Source organism: Fusarium pseudograminearum, chromosome 1 (genome assembly GCF_000303195.2).
Source record: "Fusarium pseudograminearum CS3096 chromosome 1, whole genome shotgun sequence".
NCBI lineage: Eukaryota > Fungi > Ascomycota > Sordariomycetes > Hypocreales > Nectriaceae > Fusarium > Fusarium pseudograminearum.
This window is the reverse complement of record NC_031951.1, coordinates 10,650,109-10,665,929: the sequence shown is the minus strand read 5'-3', so window position 1 is coordinate 10,665,929 and position 15,821 is coordinate 10,650,109. Positions and strand designations below refer to the sequence as shown.

General features: G+C 48.5%; 4 protein-coding genes across 4 annotated transcripts; 3 read left to right on the top strand and 1 right to left on the bottom strand.

The window, feature by feature from the left end:
* Positions 1–201: 201 nt before the first annotated feature.
* Positions 202–4,478, top strand: FPSE_09035 (uncharacterized protein; the record flags this gene model as incomplete). The annotated part of the gene is made up of 13 exons (XM_009262152.1): positions 202–621; positions 715–977; positions 1,205–1,265; positions 1,327–1,522; positions 1,570–1,648; positions 1,695–1,817; positions 2,087–2,140; positions 2,479–2,508; positions 2,714–3,023; positions 3,070–3,435; positions 3,492–4,178; positions 4,233–4,322; positions 4,476–4,478. The coding sequence occupies 13 exons, from the start codon at positions 202–204 to the stop codon at positions 4,476–4,478; spliced, it is 2,682 nt and encodes an 893-aa protein (XP_009260427.1).
* Positions 4,479–4,942: 464 nt separating this feature from the next.
* FPSE_09036 (uncharacterized protein) lies at positions 4,943–6,045 on the top strand (the record flags this gene model as incomplete). The annotated part of the gene is made up of 3 exons (XM_009262153.1): positions 4,943–5,521; positions 5,578–5,919; positions 5,968–6,045. 3 exons carry the CDS (start codon positions 4,943–4,945, stop codon positions 6,043–6,045), a joined length of 999 nt encoding a protein of 332 aa, XP_009260428.1.
* Positions 6,046–6,858: 813 nt separating this feature from the next.
* FPSE_09037 (uncharacterized protein) lies at positions 6,859–7,233 on the bottom strand (the record flags this gene model as incomplete). The annotated part of the gene is made up of 1 exon (XM_009262154.1): positions 6,859–7,233. One exon carries the CDS (start codon positions 7,231–7,233, stop codon positions 6,859–6,861), a length of 375 nt encoding a protein of 124 aa, XP_009260429.1.
* A 6,742-nt stretch (positions 7,234–13,975) lies between these two features.
* FPSE_09038 (uncharacterized protein) lies at positions 13,976–15,238 on the top strand (the record flags this gene model as incomplete). Its single annotated transcript, XM_009262155.1, has 2 exons — positions 13,976–14,507; positions 14,610–15,238. The coding sequence occupies 2 exons, from the start codon at positions 13,976–13,978 to the stop codon at positions 15,236–15,238; spliced, it is 1,161 nt and encodes a 386-aa protein (XP_009260430.1).
* Between the last annotated feature and the right edge of the window lie 583 nt (positions 15,239–15,821).

The following is a 15,821-nucleotide window of genomic DNA, read 5'->3' as shown; positions in this document are numbered from 1 at the left end:
TAGTATAAATGATAGCTTCTCTCTTGTCGGTTAGATAGAAACTATTCAAGCTTCTTATTCATCAAATCTTCACTGCAAAAAGGCATCATTGTTCCTGTGGCTAGAAGCTTAGGATTCTTCATTTCAAGATTATCCACCTGCCCTTTTCCTCTCTCACAACACTTCATCATCCAAGGACCAGCCCGCCAGATACAATCAGTCATGGGTTCATACATATCTCCAGGCTGGAGACAACTCGATGTCGCTATCATTGGCGGTGGAGTCGGGGGCATGTCAGCAGCTATCGCCCTCCGCCGTGCAGGCCATAGGGTATCTATCTACGAACGTGCTAGCTTTGCCAGTGAAGCTGGCGCCTCTCTCTCTTGTGCAGCAAATGGTACGCGCTGGCTAAAGGAGTGGGAGGTCGAGTTGGAAAGAGGTGACGGCGTCGTCCTGCGCAAGCTTATAAGCCGTGATTGGACGACAGGCAAGGTACTAAGCTTGTACGAGCTAGACGACTATGAAGAACGGTGGGGGTATGTCTATTATATGTTCCAGCGGCAGCGTATGCACGATATGCTGAAGCATTCGGCACTCGGGGAGGGCACGGGAGAGCCCGCAAAGCTCTGGGTTGATCACAAGGTATGTGTCTTGTACAGACGTCAAGTCATAGCTTAGCTGACACAAGCTTTACATCAGTGCGAGAAGATAGACATGCATACCGGGCTTATCCAGTTTGAGAACGGACGGATAGTCAAGCATGATCTGATCGTCGGCGCCGATGGCATTGGCTCCACCGTCCGGGGTATTCTCGAGATATGGCCCAAAAGGCAGCCTGCCGACTCCAGCTGCTTGCATGCCAATGTTTCTACAGAAGACGCTGTGGCTGCAGGTCTCGTGGACTTTTCCAAGGACCAGGCACTGCAGTTTTGGGGAGGCCAGGGGGAGCTCTGGGATAAGATCGTCCTGTCTCCATGCCAAGGCGGTAAACTCATATCGTACTATTGCTTTTTCCCCAGAGACAAGGGCGACTATATACAGCATAGTTGGGGTGGAGAGAATCGACCAGTCGAGGAGCTTTTAGCACCGTTCCCACAACTCGATCCGCAAGTCCGAGCACATCTGGCTCTAGGCAAGGATATCCAGCCGTGGCGTTTATGGAAACAGCAAGTTTGACTCATCCACGTCACAAAGGTCTTCATACTAACTAATTGGCTTTCTGCAGTGAGCCATATCCTTACATCACAAAAGACATAGTCTGCTTGGTCGGTGACGCAGCTCACCCGGTATGTAGATCCGTTGATCTCAACCCTGATGAACTAGCGTTAACGTTTTTGAAATCCTCAGATGATGCCGCATCAAAGCCAAGCTGCTTGCATGGCGATCGAAGACGCAGCTGCATTGGGCATTCTTTTCAGCAAAAAGCATTTCAACGGAGATGTGGCCGAGTCCATCGCGATGTATCAAGATATCCGTCTACCAAGAGCAACGAAGGTCCAAGCAGCTGCTGCGAGAGCTTCAGAGAATATCAATGAAAGGATTGGTAAGCTAAAGTACCTTTCAAAGGACCATCCACTGATATCTCTACAGGATTTTCCAGTAACGTCAATGCCCCAGTCTACAGGGTGAAAGGCGAGCAGGAGAAGTTAACCATCGAAGAGATGAATGCGTAAGTCTACAGCCACTATTTAACGAGCTAGTCTAATTCACGGCAGATACGATATGCATATGCACATTGAGGAGCTAGCTTGCAACAAGACTGGGCAGCCATTCACGTACAAGTATATCCGGGGATTGCCAATTGGGCTCAAGCTATCAAACGGATATACTGTTGGGGGGTCAGACTGGGTCTCGACTAGCAGTAGACTATGATTTTGTCGTCTAACCAAGAGGCTAAGGGACTAGACTAGCTTAGCGCGTTTCTATTTCCTATTTTGAATTATTACGTTTTAGCACACCTGAGAACTCCAAGTATATGTGACCGTGCGCACCTGGAGTTCAGCTCTCCATGGCTTCTCACAAAATCGGATCGACAGCTAAGCCTTTCTGGAATTCTTCGTGTGATAACTATTGTCTAGCTACTCGACGTAACTGAGACATAGAATAGCGGTGAAGATGATCAACTTGCCGTAAACAAGCTCAACTACATTGAGCGTAGAAGGTATGATATATGATAAGAAAACTTGCTTGATTAGAAGACTATGTCTTTTGGCACTACCAAAGATCACATCTGGACAAGTACTAAATGTTTGAGTGAGACGGTGCTAAGTCGAAAACACTGTTGGTTCGTTCAAATACTAACCCTTGTCTTATCCATGCATGTTAGTCAGAGCGTTTGTTGCAAGTATGTGGGAAAAGCCGAGACATCTCGTGGATCTTTGGCACATGCATGTATTATCTTATGCACAAAGATCTCTTCCGATAGAAGCTGCAGCCTTTGTGACGTAGTACCCGGAAACTGACATAGTATATCTTGCAGTAATGATATGATTGTCTCAGGTCCTTCCTTGGCCAGTTGACAACTAGCCAGTATGTCTCCTTAAATTGGAATTTGTGTGTTCCGTATATTCAAGCCGCAAATGTACAATCTAGGTTCCCAATACCTTTTGTATATCCATGTCATTCTGTCAAGCACTCCTATCCCACTCATCGATCCCTGAATCAGCGAGGTCTTGTAATTGCTGTTCTCCTATTCCCCATTTCATCATTTGCTTTCACCCTTGCCATTTCTAAGGAGCAATATGTTGTGGGAATTCTTGGACAAACAACAGGCACTTGCTGTCCTGGCTATTGGGTTCAGCTCCGTGCTGATTTATCACCTGGCTCAAAACTACCGGCGGCTGCAACATATCCCCGGTCCTCTTGTGGCCAAATTGACTGACATTCATCGCTTTATGCTAGTACGGTCTGGCTTTATTCATCTTTATCAAGCCAGTGCTCATGAGCGTTATGGCACTGCCGTACGCTTTGGTCCTAATCTAGTGTCTATCTGTGATCCAGAGGCCATCCAAGACGTATTCAACATGAGGAATGGATTCAACAAGGTATAATATCCTCATCTCATCTTTTTTTCATATCTGACGCAAACAGAGCAATATGTACCGCGCCTTCAGGCCGTGGACTCCTGCCGGCTTGCTTGTTTCGGTCTTCACTGCCAAGGACGATGTTGTGAACCGACAGATGAAGCAACACATTGCGGTGTACTTTTCCCTCTCTTACACTGCTGCATCTTTTGAACAGAGAGTTGACAACGCAATCCGCATGTTTTTCAAGCAGCTCGATAGTCAGTTCGTGACAACAGAAGCAAAGATTGACTTGACGCGCTGGTTTAAATTCTTCTCCTATGACGCCATGGGCTTGATGACCTTTTCCCGCCCATATGGGTGTCTTGAGAATGGAAGCGATGCTGCCGGTATTATCAGCGACGTGAAGAACTCGATGCTAGCCATTGGGCCCGTAAGTTGAATTCTATAATATTGTTTCTGGACGTAACAAGACTCACACATCAGTAGATGACGCAAATGCCCTGGCTTGACTGGCTGCTGCACAAGAACAGCCTGATCAACATGATCAAGCCAGAGCCGGTATCTGCCCTGCTAAAATACGTCCTGGCGCGTATTTCAGAGCGTCGTGATAGTCCCAAAGCGATGCACAGCACGGTCACTGACGGTCCCGACGCAAACGGTGACTTTCTAGGTTATTTCTTGCAAGCTCAGGAGAAGAAATCCAACAAAGTCCCTCCACAGTTTCTGTCAACCTGGACCTTGGCAAACATCCTGGGTGGCTCTGACTCGACAGCTTCCATGCTTTGCTCTGTTGTGTGTTTCCTTGTGGAAAACCCTGATGCACTAGAGGTCATGCGAGCAGAGGTACGTGACAAGAAACAAGATGCCGTGGGCGATTCTTCCCCCATTCCAAAATGGACTGAGATACAAGACCTCCCCTTCCTCAACGCCTGTGTTATTGAATCACTTCGGCTGGATCCTCCATTCGCTACCACCCTGGAACGTGTAGTGCCCCCAGAGGGAGCAACGATATGCGGTACTTTCTATCCCGGAGGCACTGTCGTTGGTATGAATCCTTATATCACGAATCGTCATCGGCCAACATGGGGCGACGACGCAGACCAGTGGCGCCCAAGTCGCTGGCTAGAGGGTGATCCAGCACATATCAGAAAGCTTCAAGCCAGTCTGCTGAGCGTGAGTGACACATAATTCCACTTTCTTCGAATATCAGTGGTTAATTGATTCTAGTTTGGAGCCGGTACACGCGGTTGTTTAGGACAGCATGTTGCATTCTTTGAAATCAAGAAGCTCGTGGTTGCTCTTTTTATGAATTACAATGTGAGTAGCAACTACAAGGTCAACAGTTTATACTAACCTGTCCAGATTAATCTTATTAAACCTCGGAGTAAAGATAACTTCTATTCATGGGTTATTATGCCGAGTACTGTTGAGGCGACAGTTGAACCTTGCAAGATTACTTACTCAGTTTAGTAAGGGACTGTCCCACGGGGAAACTGGCAGTAGTGTAAGGGAAATATTAGAACTAAGGCTATATGAAAGAGAATAAATAAAGATATATATCTAGAAAGAAAAGATCACAAAAGTGTTTACTATTTATTGAACTGAAGCTACCCTGCACAAGGCGGGTTGGCATGTTGTTGGACTAAACGAGAACGAGCAGACACATGACTAATCAAACATGTGTTGGGATTAGCGTATCTAGGCTTATTTCCTTAACGACTCCAGTATTTCCCATTTGATCCTCCGAATAACGGCATATGCTGATAAAGCGACAACTTACAAATGAGGATATCGCAGATGACTAGATAACGGCAAGATGCGATTGCTTTTGGGGTCTTGTATATAATGTAGCTCTGTTCCTCTGTACTTTATCTTGTACATCTAATACTCAATTGACCCGCCACTTATCTCTTCTCACCTGTACTGACACTATCACAATGTCCTCACATAAACTCATCGTCATCCTAGGTGCAACCGGTAATCAAGGCGGCTCAGTCGCAGACGCCTTCCTCTCCGAACCAGATTGGAAAGTCCGCGCCGTGACCCGCAACACCAAAAGCTCCAAAGCCCAAGCCCTCTCCTCCAAAGGCGCCCAAGTAGTCCAGGCCGATCTTGACTCACCGTCAACTCTCACTCATGCATTTGAAGGAGCCAACGTCATCTTTGCTGTCAGCGACTTTTGGGGTTTGTATGGCGACCCAGCCAACAAGTCTAGAGCAAAGCCTGGACAGCCTCTTAATGAGTGGGCCGCAGAGCATGAGGAACAACAGCTGAGGAATGTAATTGATGCTGCTTCCAAGGTCCCTTCACTAGAGCGCTTCGTCCTATCTTCTTTATCCAACGCCGAAAAGTGGTCCAAGGGTAAATATACTCGGGTTTACCACTTTGATGGTAAGGCTCGCGCGGCAGAGTATATCCCAAAGGCGCATCCGGATCTTTGGGCCAAGACGAGTATCTTCCAGGCCGGACTCTTTCTAAGCAACTTTGTCCTATTGCCTCTAAACCAGCCCGTAAAAGTATTACCTACCTATTCCTTCTACAAAAGACATGTCAGATTAACATAAACACCCAGAATGCCAATGGCGTCGCGCAGTTCATCACACCTCTGAACCCCGATACCAAGTTCCCCTTCATCGCCGCCGAAGAAGATTCAGGCCATATTGTCAAGACTCTAATCACTCAAGAAGCTGCGGGACACAATCTCATCGGCTACAGGGAATGGCTCACACATAAAGAGATCGCGGTATCGTTCATCAAAGCTACTGGCATTGAAGCAGTGACTGTTGAATCGGACGGGACATTCCCATCTGGCTTTTCGGAAGAGTTGGTAGGCGAAATGACAGATTGCTTTGGCTACTTCAACGAGTTTGGGTTCGAAGGCCGAGATGATCTAACCTTGGTTCATCCTCGAGATGTAAGTTGTTGGCGACGCTTTTAGGACTGTCTACTGATACACACGTAGTTAAAGTCAGCACCCAAACTGGGTACTGTAGAGGATTACTTCAAGAAGCAGGACTGGTCCCAGGTTTTTGGCTCATGAGACAAGAAATGTTAGTTATGGATGACCTTGAGGTACGGATGGGCGTTAGTCTGCTCTGTCGTGTCGCAGTCAATCGATCTCATCCAAGACTCCATTACGAGAATGATCAATGTTCTCAGCGCGTTGGCCACCAAGTCACGGTTATAGCAAACCCTGCTCTTGCTGCCACCATGCAATATATTTATGAAGGGTTTAAATCTCATATTGGTACAAATCGTCTACCCATGGACTCGATTATGACTGGCATCCGCCGAGCGATGGATAACAGTAAAGACGGCCACTGGGCTTTAGAGTATAGAAATAAAGCGCCTAAGAGGCTATGCTAAATAGAAGAAGCTGGCCTAATAATTTCGTCCCTTATGCTTCCAGTCGCCAATTGTTCTGATACCTTGAGCGCCTGTTGCGAACTGTTAGACTACGCACACAGCTCTGTATTATATGTCGTACTCAAAGACCTGTCGCAAGGTGAACGTACATGCACACCTGCATCATGGCAAAATGCTAACGTAGAGGAATAGTTCATTTATCCGGGAATTAAAAAGGTCTCTGAGCGGTGTTCTGAGATCCGCGGAAGCTCATGCTCGCGGTGTCTTGTGTAACCCCGATTCAGTGGTGCTACAACTCCATGACGGGATCAACCACTTCCAGTGATCAAGACCAGGTCCAGCTAGCCAAGGATCAATACTGTATCGCCTCAAGCTCCTTCAAGAAACTCACCCTCCCCTCCTTTCCCTAAGGTTTCCCCTCCAATCCTCACGCCGCGCGTCCGACGTGTCGCCCTCATGCTCCCATCACAACCCTCCTCCTCCCATCTTAAGCAAACCCCATCCCCTTCTTCCACCACTCTCCCAACCCCCTCTCATCCATAAACTTTGCAAACTCCTTCACCTCCCCCGTCTCGTCATACCCCGTCCTCCTCACACCACTCCCTTCCGGCGGCGCAGGCGCAGGCTTCGCAACACATCGGAAGTCTTTATACCGCAACGCTTGTACCGCGGAAACCCACTCCGTCAGTCCCGCCTCGTCGCGCGCCTCGGCAAACATTAGTCCCGGCGAGCCGCCGCTGCGGACGAGGAGCCAGTCTACGTTGAGCTGCTGGGCTGCGCGGCGGACGCGCGAGAGCTTTTTGCGGGATGTTATGTGGTGGGTTCTTATTAGGCAGTTGAATAGAGATGGGGTTCGTGACATGGCGATGTCGTAACGTCGTGATTCTGGGATTGAAGATCGAGGGTTGGCCAGTGGGTAACAGGAAAGTTGGCCTTCCAAGATTTAGGGTACAAAAATAAGCAGCCTAAGAAGTCTGATCTAAGTGGCATAAATTGACATAGTATTTCGTCTCTTATGCTTCCAGCGGCCAACGTTTCTGATACTTCGAGTGTTGAGCCGTCATGATGGACATTGATCGGACTTTTGTGGGTCCGATGGAATCATAATGGATGAAGTCAAGGTATAATAGTGTCAAATCATAAGATTTATCTTAGTATTTACCTAAGATATGAAAACCTAAGCCTAAACAACCTAAAACGCCTTCCTGGTATGTATTCGTCCTCCATAACTAGCTGAACGTCTCTTTCATGAAAGGGTATAAAGTGAGAGCTAAATGTTGCGCACACCCGTCCGTGACCCAACCTGGACCAGGCCTAAACACCACGGAACATGCGTACAACCAAGAACCACATAGCGCCGATAAACTTGAATGCACTCAGACCCGCTACACTCCACAGGACGATAGACATGTAGATGTTAGACCGGCTTAGTTGCTCTGCCTCCTTGTCTTCCTTGGTGCTGATTCGGTCGAGGCCGGCCGAGCTAAGGACGATAGCAGCAAGACCGAAGTTTGTGACCATCCAAAGAAGGACAACACCGGTGCGGACACCTCTATAATAATCCATCTGTCTTTCTTGTAGTTGGCTAGGGGTTGGGGCGGATTTGACCTCGACGAATTTCTGCGCAAAAACTGCGACTTCTCGTTGGTACTGTGCATCCAAGTCTCCCTCGTCGGGCAAATCCGTTTTCCCGGTACCGTCCTTGGTATTGACCGAAGGAAGCTCCTCGACCTTGTCGTCACCCTTGGTACCCCAAGAGACATCATGAGTGTTGCAAAAAGCGTACACGTTCAGAACGTTAGTGAAGGTGGGTGTGAGAAGCATATACTGGGCGAATGATGTGACCATGTGCCAAGGATCCAGCATAATAAGTGAAGCGATCAACCAGATACCGTACGTTGACATGAGCGAGATAATCAGCATGTAAAAGACCTTATTCTTGAAGATGTCGGAAATATTGAAGCCGTTTTCGTCATTCACATCTGCAATGATGGCCTTGACCGAGATGAAGATTGCAGCGAACATTAGATAGCTAAAAGGTAGTTAGCAACAAGCCGGGTGGGCGGATGAGAAAGAGTCAACTTACATCATGATGATAGCCCAGAACCAACACATGGCAGTATATAGTCTACCAGAACCTGCTGGTCGATTGCCTAGTGACAGCACGAAACAAGTGATCAAGAATACACCGTAGAGCCAGGTAAATACGACGCCCAGGATCTCTCCAGTCCGTCCAAGTAATGTATCGTCTCCCAAACTCGTCGTGAGAATCTTAAAGACCAGGAAGAAGTTGCCAATAGCGAACCAAGCAAAGATCATGTTGATTGTGTTGAAGATGAATTCGATGAAGAAAGCGAATTTTCGGAGGAACGTGTGGTCGGATCGGAGGAAGTCGAGGAAGTGAACAATGGCGTATATAGCGGCGAAGAAAGAACCGTTCAGCCAACGACGTCGCTGAAGAACCAGCTCCGTCACCGTGTCGGGAACATCAGTCTCACCAGTCGCTGACTTGACGTACTGAAGAATCCAGTGACAATTGCGCTTGGTAACGAGCTCAAAGCAAAGAATACGATCTTCAGCGAGGTACATGTTGGACTCGAAGAGACCAGCCTCACTTCCTCCGTGGAGAGTCTCGCCCAGGAAGTACTTCTCAAGGGGACCCTTTCCGTTCTTATCGTTTTGGAGGGCAACGTAGCGGTAAGCTGAGAAAGCACCGGGCAACACAGAAATGAACCCAAAGGCAGATTCCAGCGGCTTATCGAGAATGTTGCTCATCTTGTACTCGAAATTCTGAGCAGCGACCAGTGGGTTCAAAAGGTACTTTCCACCAGTACCCAACATAGCCTTGATCTCACCACAGGCACCACCACACATGGGCTCGAGATCGAACGCCTTCCAGAGATGGTAAATGGAGCTTCCACCAGGTCGTGTACCGGCATCGAGAAGAACACAAATGTTAGGGTCCAAGACTCTGCCGAAAGCGTTAAAGAACCATCTATGCGAGTTGATCTTCTTGGCGTTCTTCTCCTTCAAGCAGAAGAGCATCTGGACAGGCTGGCGTCTGTGAACAAGCTGCACAACATTGTTCTTGATCTGGAGATGGGTTTGCGTGGTGTACTCGTAAATATGGGCTGTGACAGCCTTGTCGTTGACATGCTGCTTGGCAATGCCTTCCTGATAAACACCCATACCAGCCAAAAGAGCCCTAGTTCGGGGGTTGATCTTGGATCGACCATCGCTGACGACACAAACAACGATCTTCTTCCAGGCGTCTTTACCCCATGTCTTGCTGTTTGGTCGGTTACACATGTACTCGATGTTCTTGAATACACCAGTCATGGTTCGGGCAAACAAAATTTCGTCCTCGTTGTACATTGTTACGACAATAAACAGCTCGGTGTGCCTAGGCTTGCTGAAGAGCCTCTGCCGCAGCGTAAAATCGTGGTCATAAAAATCGTTTGGATCGCACGTGGCAGCTGAGTATCGCATGTGTGTAAATTCATCTCGCTCTCCGTGGGGATTCTGCTGCAACAGAAGGGGAGGCACGCGGCAATCGAACACAAGGTTGCCGCGGTACAGCGCAAACTGTTTGACGGTTTTCCGACGTTGTATGCCGCCGCCGCCGCCTTGTTGGGGTGGATCTTGGTATTGCTCGCTAGGGACTTCGGAGTGTTGGTGAGGCAACATAGGGCGATTATCAGGCACATCGTAATCCTGTTCGTAGCCCTGATCGTAGCCTTGATGCTGCGGGCGAGGCTCGTAAGGCTGATTGTAGTAGGCATCGTGATGCGCTTCTGGATTCATGGCGTAGTCGCCTCCAGAGGGGGGGCCATAACCGGCCAAATTGTCCACTGATTGCTGGAAAATAGTCAGTATGTCGGCTTAGGCTATTTAGACCAGACTTCTTAGGTTGTTTAATTTTGGACCCTAAGACTTAGGTCTAAGACTTAGGAGGCCAACTGCAAACTTACCGCTGCGTTGAGGCTTAAATGGTCGCTGGGAGTGGGCAGCCGTCCGTGAGGATCATGACCTGGCATAGCGAGATGCTGTGTGGAAGGGCCGTATTGTCCGTATCGGCCATCGTCGAAGGGGTTATCATCGAGCTGATAGCCTGGCTGGACCGGGTGGCCTGGCGAAGGCGACCGACGCGGAGGCATAGGCTGGGCGCCGTAACGAGGATCCATCTCGTTTGTGTAGTAATCGTCGTCTGAAGGCAATTGAAGTTAGATTATATATCCTGAGAGTATGCGCCGTGGCGGATGTGTATATGATGATGCGGACCAGACGCAAACAAATAAGGAGTCGCAAAGAGTGCCACAGCAAGAAACTCTACATTGAATACAATCAATGACAGAGAGGAAAGGGTTGTGGCTTTATTGAAATTCCCCGAAACAAAGAGGAATTCAAGTAGCAGCATAAGGGACGAAATTAGTAGGTCAGGTTATGCTGTTTAGACCATACTTCTTAGGCCTTCTTATTTCTGCACCCTAAAGCGTCGAGTCGCAATTACGACCAGGGGTGTATTGTTTGAGATCGAGGGGAGGGAGGGGTATGTCTCGCCTGTCTCATATTGAGGCGAGGGAGAAAGGGGCCATAGGGTGATCAAAGGGTCGTTGTGACTTACTCAGGCGATTATACGACATGATTGCGGTCGTTCTTGCGCACTCGAGGCGCTATTCGCATAAAGGTAGGTATGTTTCGAAGGTATGCAAGCAGTATGTGTGGTTGGGTGGTTTGTTTTTTTAACCGCGCGCGGTTATAGTGCTGCTTGTGTATGATGATGAATGCGCTGGCGGTTGCCCCGGGTTTCGCTTCTGGTGGTCCACCTCTAGGTTCCAATCCAAGCCTGGAAAACGAGCAAGCAAGTAACCGACCGACCGACTGTTTTGTTTGTTTGTATGTTTGCGCGATGCGATGTGGTTTCTGCGTAACGTGGTACGATGAATGCACAGATGATTTAAAGAGAAGAAAACAAATCAAGATAAAAAAAAGCTGACGAAAATATTGGTTAGGACGAATCCAAATGCAGATATGTCAGACTGCCCGCAGCAGGCCAGTATCTAGAATCGGTGGCTAACAGTTTGCGTCGACTCTCTGTGGCTCAGCGAACAGAGATGCGTAACGTTGGAAAGGCCTTGGCAGACTCCGTTTGTTGCGCTAAGTCCAAGGAATTGGAGGGTTCCTCAATGCGAATGGTCTTTGTGTTTCAGACGCTTCCCGGATGGGATAGCAAAGGACGATCCTCCGCTGACCCAGTGACCGATAAAGAACTGGGCCCTCTGACAATTAGAACTGATTTGTTCAAGGTCAAAGAGTTAGTGACGTCGAGTTTGGGGCTCGGCTGGAACCGTCAACAGGGATGAGGCAAGATAAGGAACAGGGGTGAGGTCGGAGATGATGAAGTGCAAGAGGGAGAAATGAACAACATATCACGGGGAGGAGCAGGTAATTAATTCTCTTTATTCAATACTACATTCTTCTGCGGTCAGCTGTGCTCCAATCTGTCCACCTCAGCCCAACAACCAAGGCTACTAATATAGCTTCTCTGTCAGCCCAGCCGCAGCCTAGCACAATCCTCCAATTCCTAATCAGACTCTAGCCTCAAGCCGCGCCTCCGCCAGATATCCGGCCCAAAAACATCTAGCCCAGCCTTTTTCAAGCCTTTGCGTCCAATGTTGTGCCCTAGAGACTTGGAGCTGAACTGCAAGGCTCTCTAGTAGAATGTCTATCTGCCGTTGAACTCTAACTCTAGTAATTAGACTCGACCAGTCACGCCTCCATCGTCTTGGTCTGCTTATTCTACTGCTAAGGTCCGGAGTAGATACATCTGAAAGTACAGTAAGCCTGCAGTAGCCCTGCATACATCCCGTCCCCTCCACTCGCACAACCAGTACCTGATCAGCAAACCAACCAAAGATCCAAAAATACAATATCGATAATTGCTCGATGACTGGAAGAAACATCGTTTTTCATGGGTGTTGTTGGAAATGCCGCACAGGCTTTGAACTGCGCCACGACCTGTCAATCAGAAACTACCCCTGCACCAAGATTCAGGGTTACGATTGTCCTTGCGTAGTCTTGCCCCAAGCGTTTTGCCATTCCTCACATGGATGAATGATAAATGGCCTGACGTCTTGCTTTCGATAAACTCTGGCTCATTCCATTGAGTTTGGCCTGTTGGATTGTACACATAGACACAGCACTTGCTTGGTCTAATCTCGCTGTACTGTAGCACTCGCAAAGCCCTGACCCCCGCATCGAGTGGGGACGGTCAAAGTCAAAGAGCTTAATCCAACGGAATTCACTGGTTATCGTCTTCTATTCCGACCGCCACAGGACCCTTCAATATAACGGTAAATGCAGGGTCGGGTAAGAAGTGACTACCACAACATGCCCTTCAGGTACACATGAGTAAAAATTAGAAACTGTGAAAGCAACAATTCAGCTTACGTTTGGGCTTATGAGGCCCGTGAAACTTATGCGATGCTAGAAGACATGGCATGAACAATGCACGCTACTATAACCACAAAATCCATGGACAACCCAGACTAAACATTAACAGGACTTCAACTGGACTACCTAAAACCCATCAGGTCTTTTTCAGATTAAGTTATAGATCTCTCCTCATAAACATTAGACCCTGCCCTCACTGGACACGGAAGCGCTTCAATCTCAAGACTGCCTTGCCTATGGAAACGTTAAATTCTCTTAAGAAACACACGAATGCCCTTGAATAGACAACCCGACCCGGCATCCAATAGAATTATGGCAAATACATCAAAATGGCCGGGGTCTCAGGTCACGAGAGGTCTTGGATGCTTCAAGAGACCAATGCCGAGGCATCACGGTCCGTCCCTTGTTAACTGCGGCTGAACTCCCTACATATCCTATCCTAGCATCGTCTCAATCTCTCTTCCGCACCAGATTGTAACGTTCTTCTTGGCATGGTCCAATGAATACTAACTAGTTATGCACGTAGTCATGCTCCCAGTCTCATTTCCCAGATCGTGAACTCCCATCATTAGGAATTGGCAACTTTAACGGCCGGTATTGGTGTCGTTGAAAGAGAAATCACAATAGAGATGCGCCGTTCTTTAAAGAATTCGGTTTTAATCTGGGCTTTACCATAAAGCCAATTGCCGCGTTTGAGTGACTCAAATGCCTTCTCCCACCTAGACACTTTGCAGACATGGCGGTTTCACATCCCATCGTGACCCTCCAAATACCCGCCAACACCATTCAGCTCATGCAGCACATCACCCAATAGACTCATTATCGTTTAAACACACCAATGAGAACCTCGTGCCCCTGGCATTAAAACCGAACTGGATGCTTTGGAGGGTATGGCTTCGATGCCGATCCTCGACTTACACCTCAAACTGGCTAGGCTAATAGCGAAAGCCAAGAAGTGAGGAGGTATGAGATACGGTGTAAGTATTTGCCGCAGGATAGGCTTTGGTAGATGAGTCTCCCAAACTCATATAGTGATGGTCCCCAGTTTATCGTTTGGTGTTTTGCTTTCGTCTTCTAGCTCTTCAACTCTTTAGTCCAAGAACCACTTCAAAGCGACGTGCCTCCTTGCAGGAGACTCACCTTCAGCAACCATGGTTCGACCTCTCTCACTCCTCCTTGCCTCCCTCCCCCTTGCCCTATCTGCCGACTTCGAAAGTGTCACCATCAAATCCAACCTCGACAACGTTGGCCACACATGTATCAGCAAATGTCTCTACTACACCGTCTTCAGCGACATGGGCAGAGCCATGGGCTGCGACGATCCCTATGACAACAACTGCTATTGCGCTACGGCAGCAGCGTCGGCGTCCCAGGCCGATAACTTCATGTCCAAGTGTGTCACATCGCTGTGTTCCGCCGGTGATAGGGCCAGAGACTTGACTTCCATGCAGTCGTACTATGCTTCGTACTGCATGGGTGCAGGCTTTACACAGCCAGGTGCCACTGAGTGGTATAACCCAGCAGAGGCGACAGAGGAGGCCACGGATGCGGCTACTGCAGATAGCAGTGATGGTGGAAGTGATGCGAGGCCCAGTCGTACGGCCAACTCTGGCGGCGATGCTACTTCGACTCGCATGACTGTCATTACGCAGACGGCAGAGGACGGTGCTGTCAGAACGCAGGGTAAGTTCCTGCTGCTCATGGTGACGGTGCCTTTGCTGCTGCTTCAGGTACTGTTTCTGTGCTCGTCCTATTGAGAATACTTTGTTAACATGTTTCTACTAGTAATTGTTGACGCTACCTCGACGTACTGGGTAAACAAGGACGGATCTCCAGCATCAGCCAAGAATGGCGATGACGGTGGTTCCGCTATCAAGATTGGTGTCGGCGTAGCAGTTCCAGTAGTCGCTCTCATCGCTGGCGCCATCTTTGCCTGTTGGTTTATCCGTCGGAGACGACAACGCAGGGCCCAACTTTCCCACCCTACCGAACCCCTTACGTCCCTCACCACAGGCGGTGGTCCTACCGTCGTCACCGCTTCTCCGTCTACACCAGAACGAAAAGACACTCTCCAAAGGAAACCAGTCGGTGCTTCAACCATCTCTTCTGTATCTTCATTGTCGAAAACCAACGAGCTATCTGGTGCTGGGATTCAGCGTGAGCTTGCCGGTCGCGAGGTGCATCCCTTCCCCGACATGACGCCCAGCCCTCCTATCCAGGTAGCAGGACAACATGAGATGACTGGTGACGGTTGGCGACCGAACTTGGAGATGGATGGCGGCGATGCGCGGGTGGAAATGTCGGGTGTTGCGAGACCTCCTGAATTGCCTGGGTACACGAACGGAGCGAATGCTTACACACCGCATGAAAGTATTCAGAGGTGGGAGCTGCCAGATAATTCTCGTCAGCGATAACGTACAGGTGCCTGGTTTTAGTGGGAGTTTCTTTCTTTGTTGTATAGCTTTTGTGTTATGAAGTTGGTCTTCCCACCTAGCAGGGAGTTTGTCGAGGGAGTGTGTTTGGTTGGGTATGGATAGGTTTTTCGGTATTGAATGCATAATGAATGACTTTTAAATAAACGCAAATTGCCGATACATGAAAACAGAAAAATAGACATTTCTTGGAATATTATAGACTGAAATCTTGAGTCTGTAATAATGGCTTGGCTATTAATTGACATATCGTATGCTGTCTGTCTTGGGTGAAGCCAAAGCTTGAGGAGGGGATGAGTAGGGTAGTGAGTAACACCATACGTAACTTGACAACTGGCATTCATACAATCTACTTCACTTTACTTTTAACCCTTCTAAAATGGACACACTACGTAACTACAAGATCTCTCGGCAAACAAGAGCTTCCCTCTGGCAAAAATAAAAGGCTCCAAGACAATTAGAACGCAGATCAGCAAAAGAAAGGGTCTGGCCGGGGATTGAACCCGGGACCTCTCGCAAGCAATGCTATAGGGTTTTCCCTAAGCGAGAATCATACCACTAGACC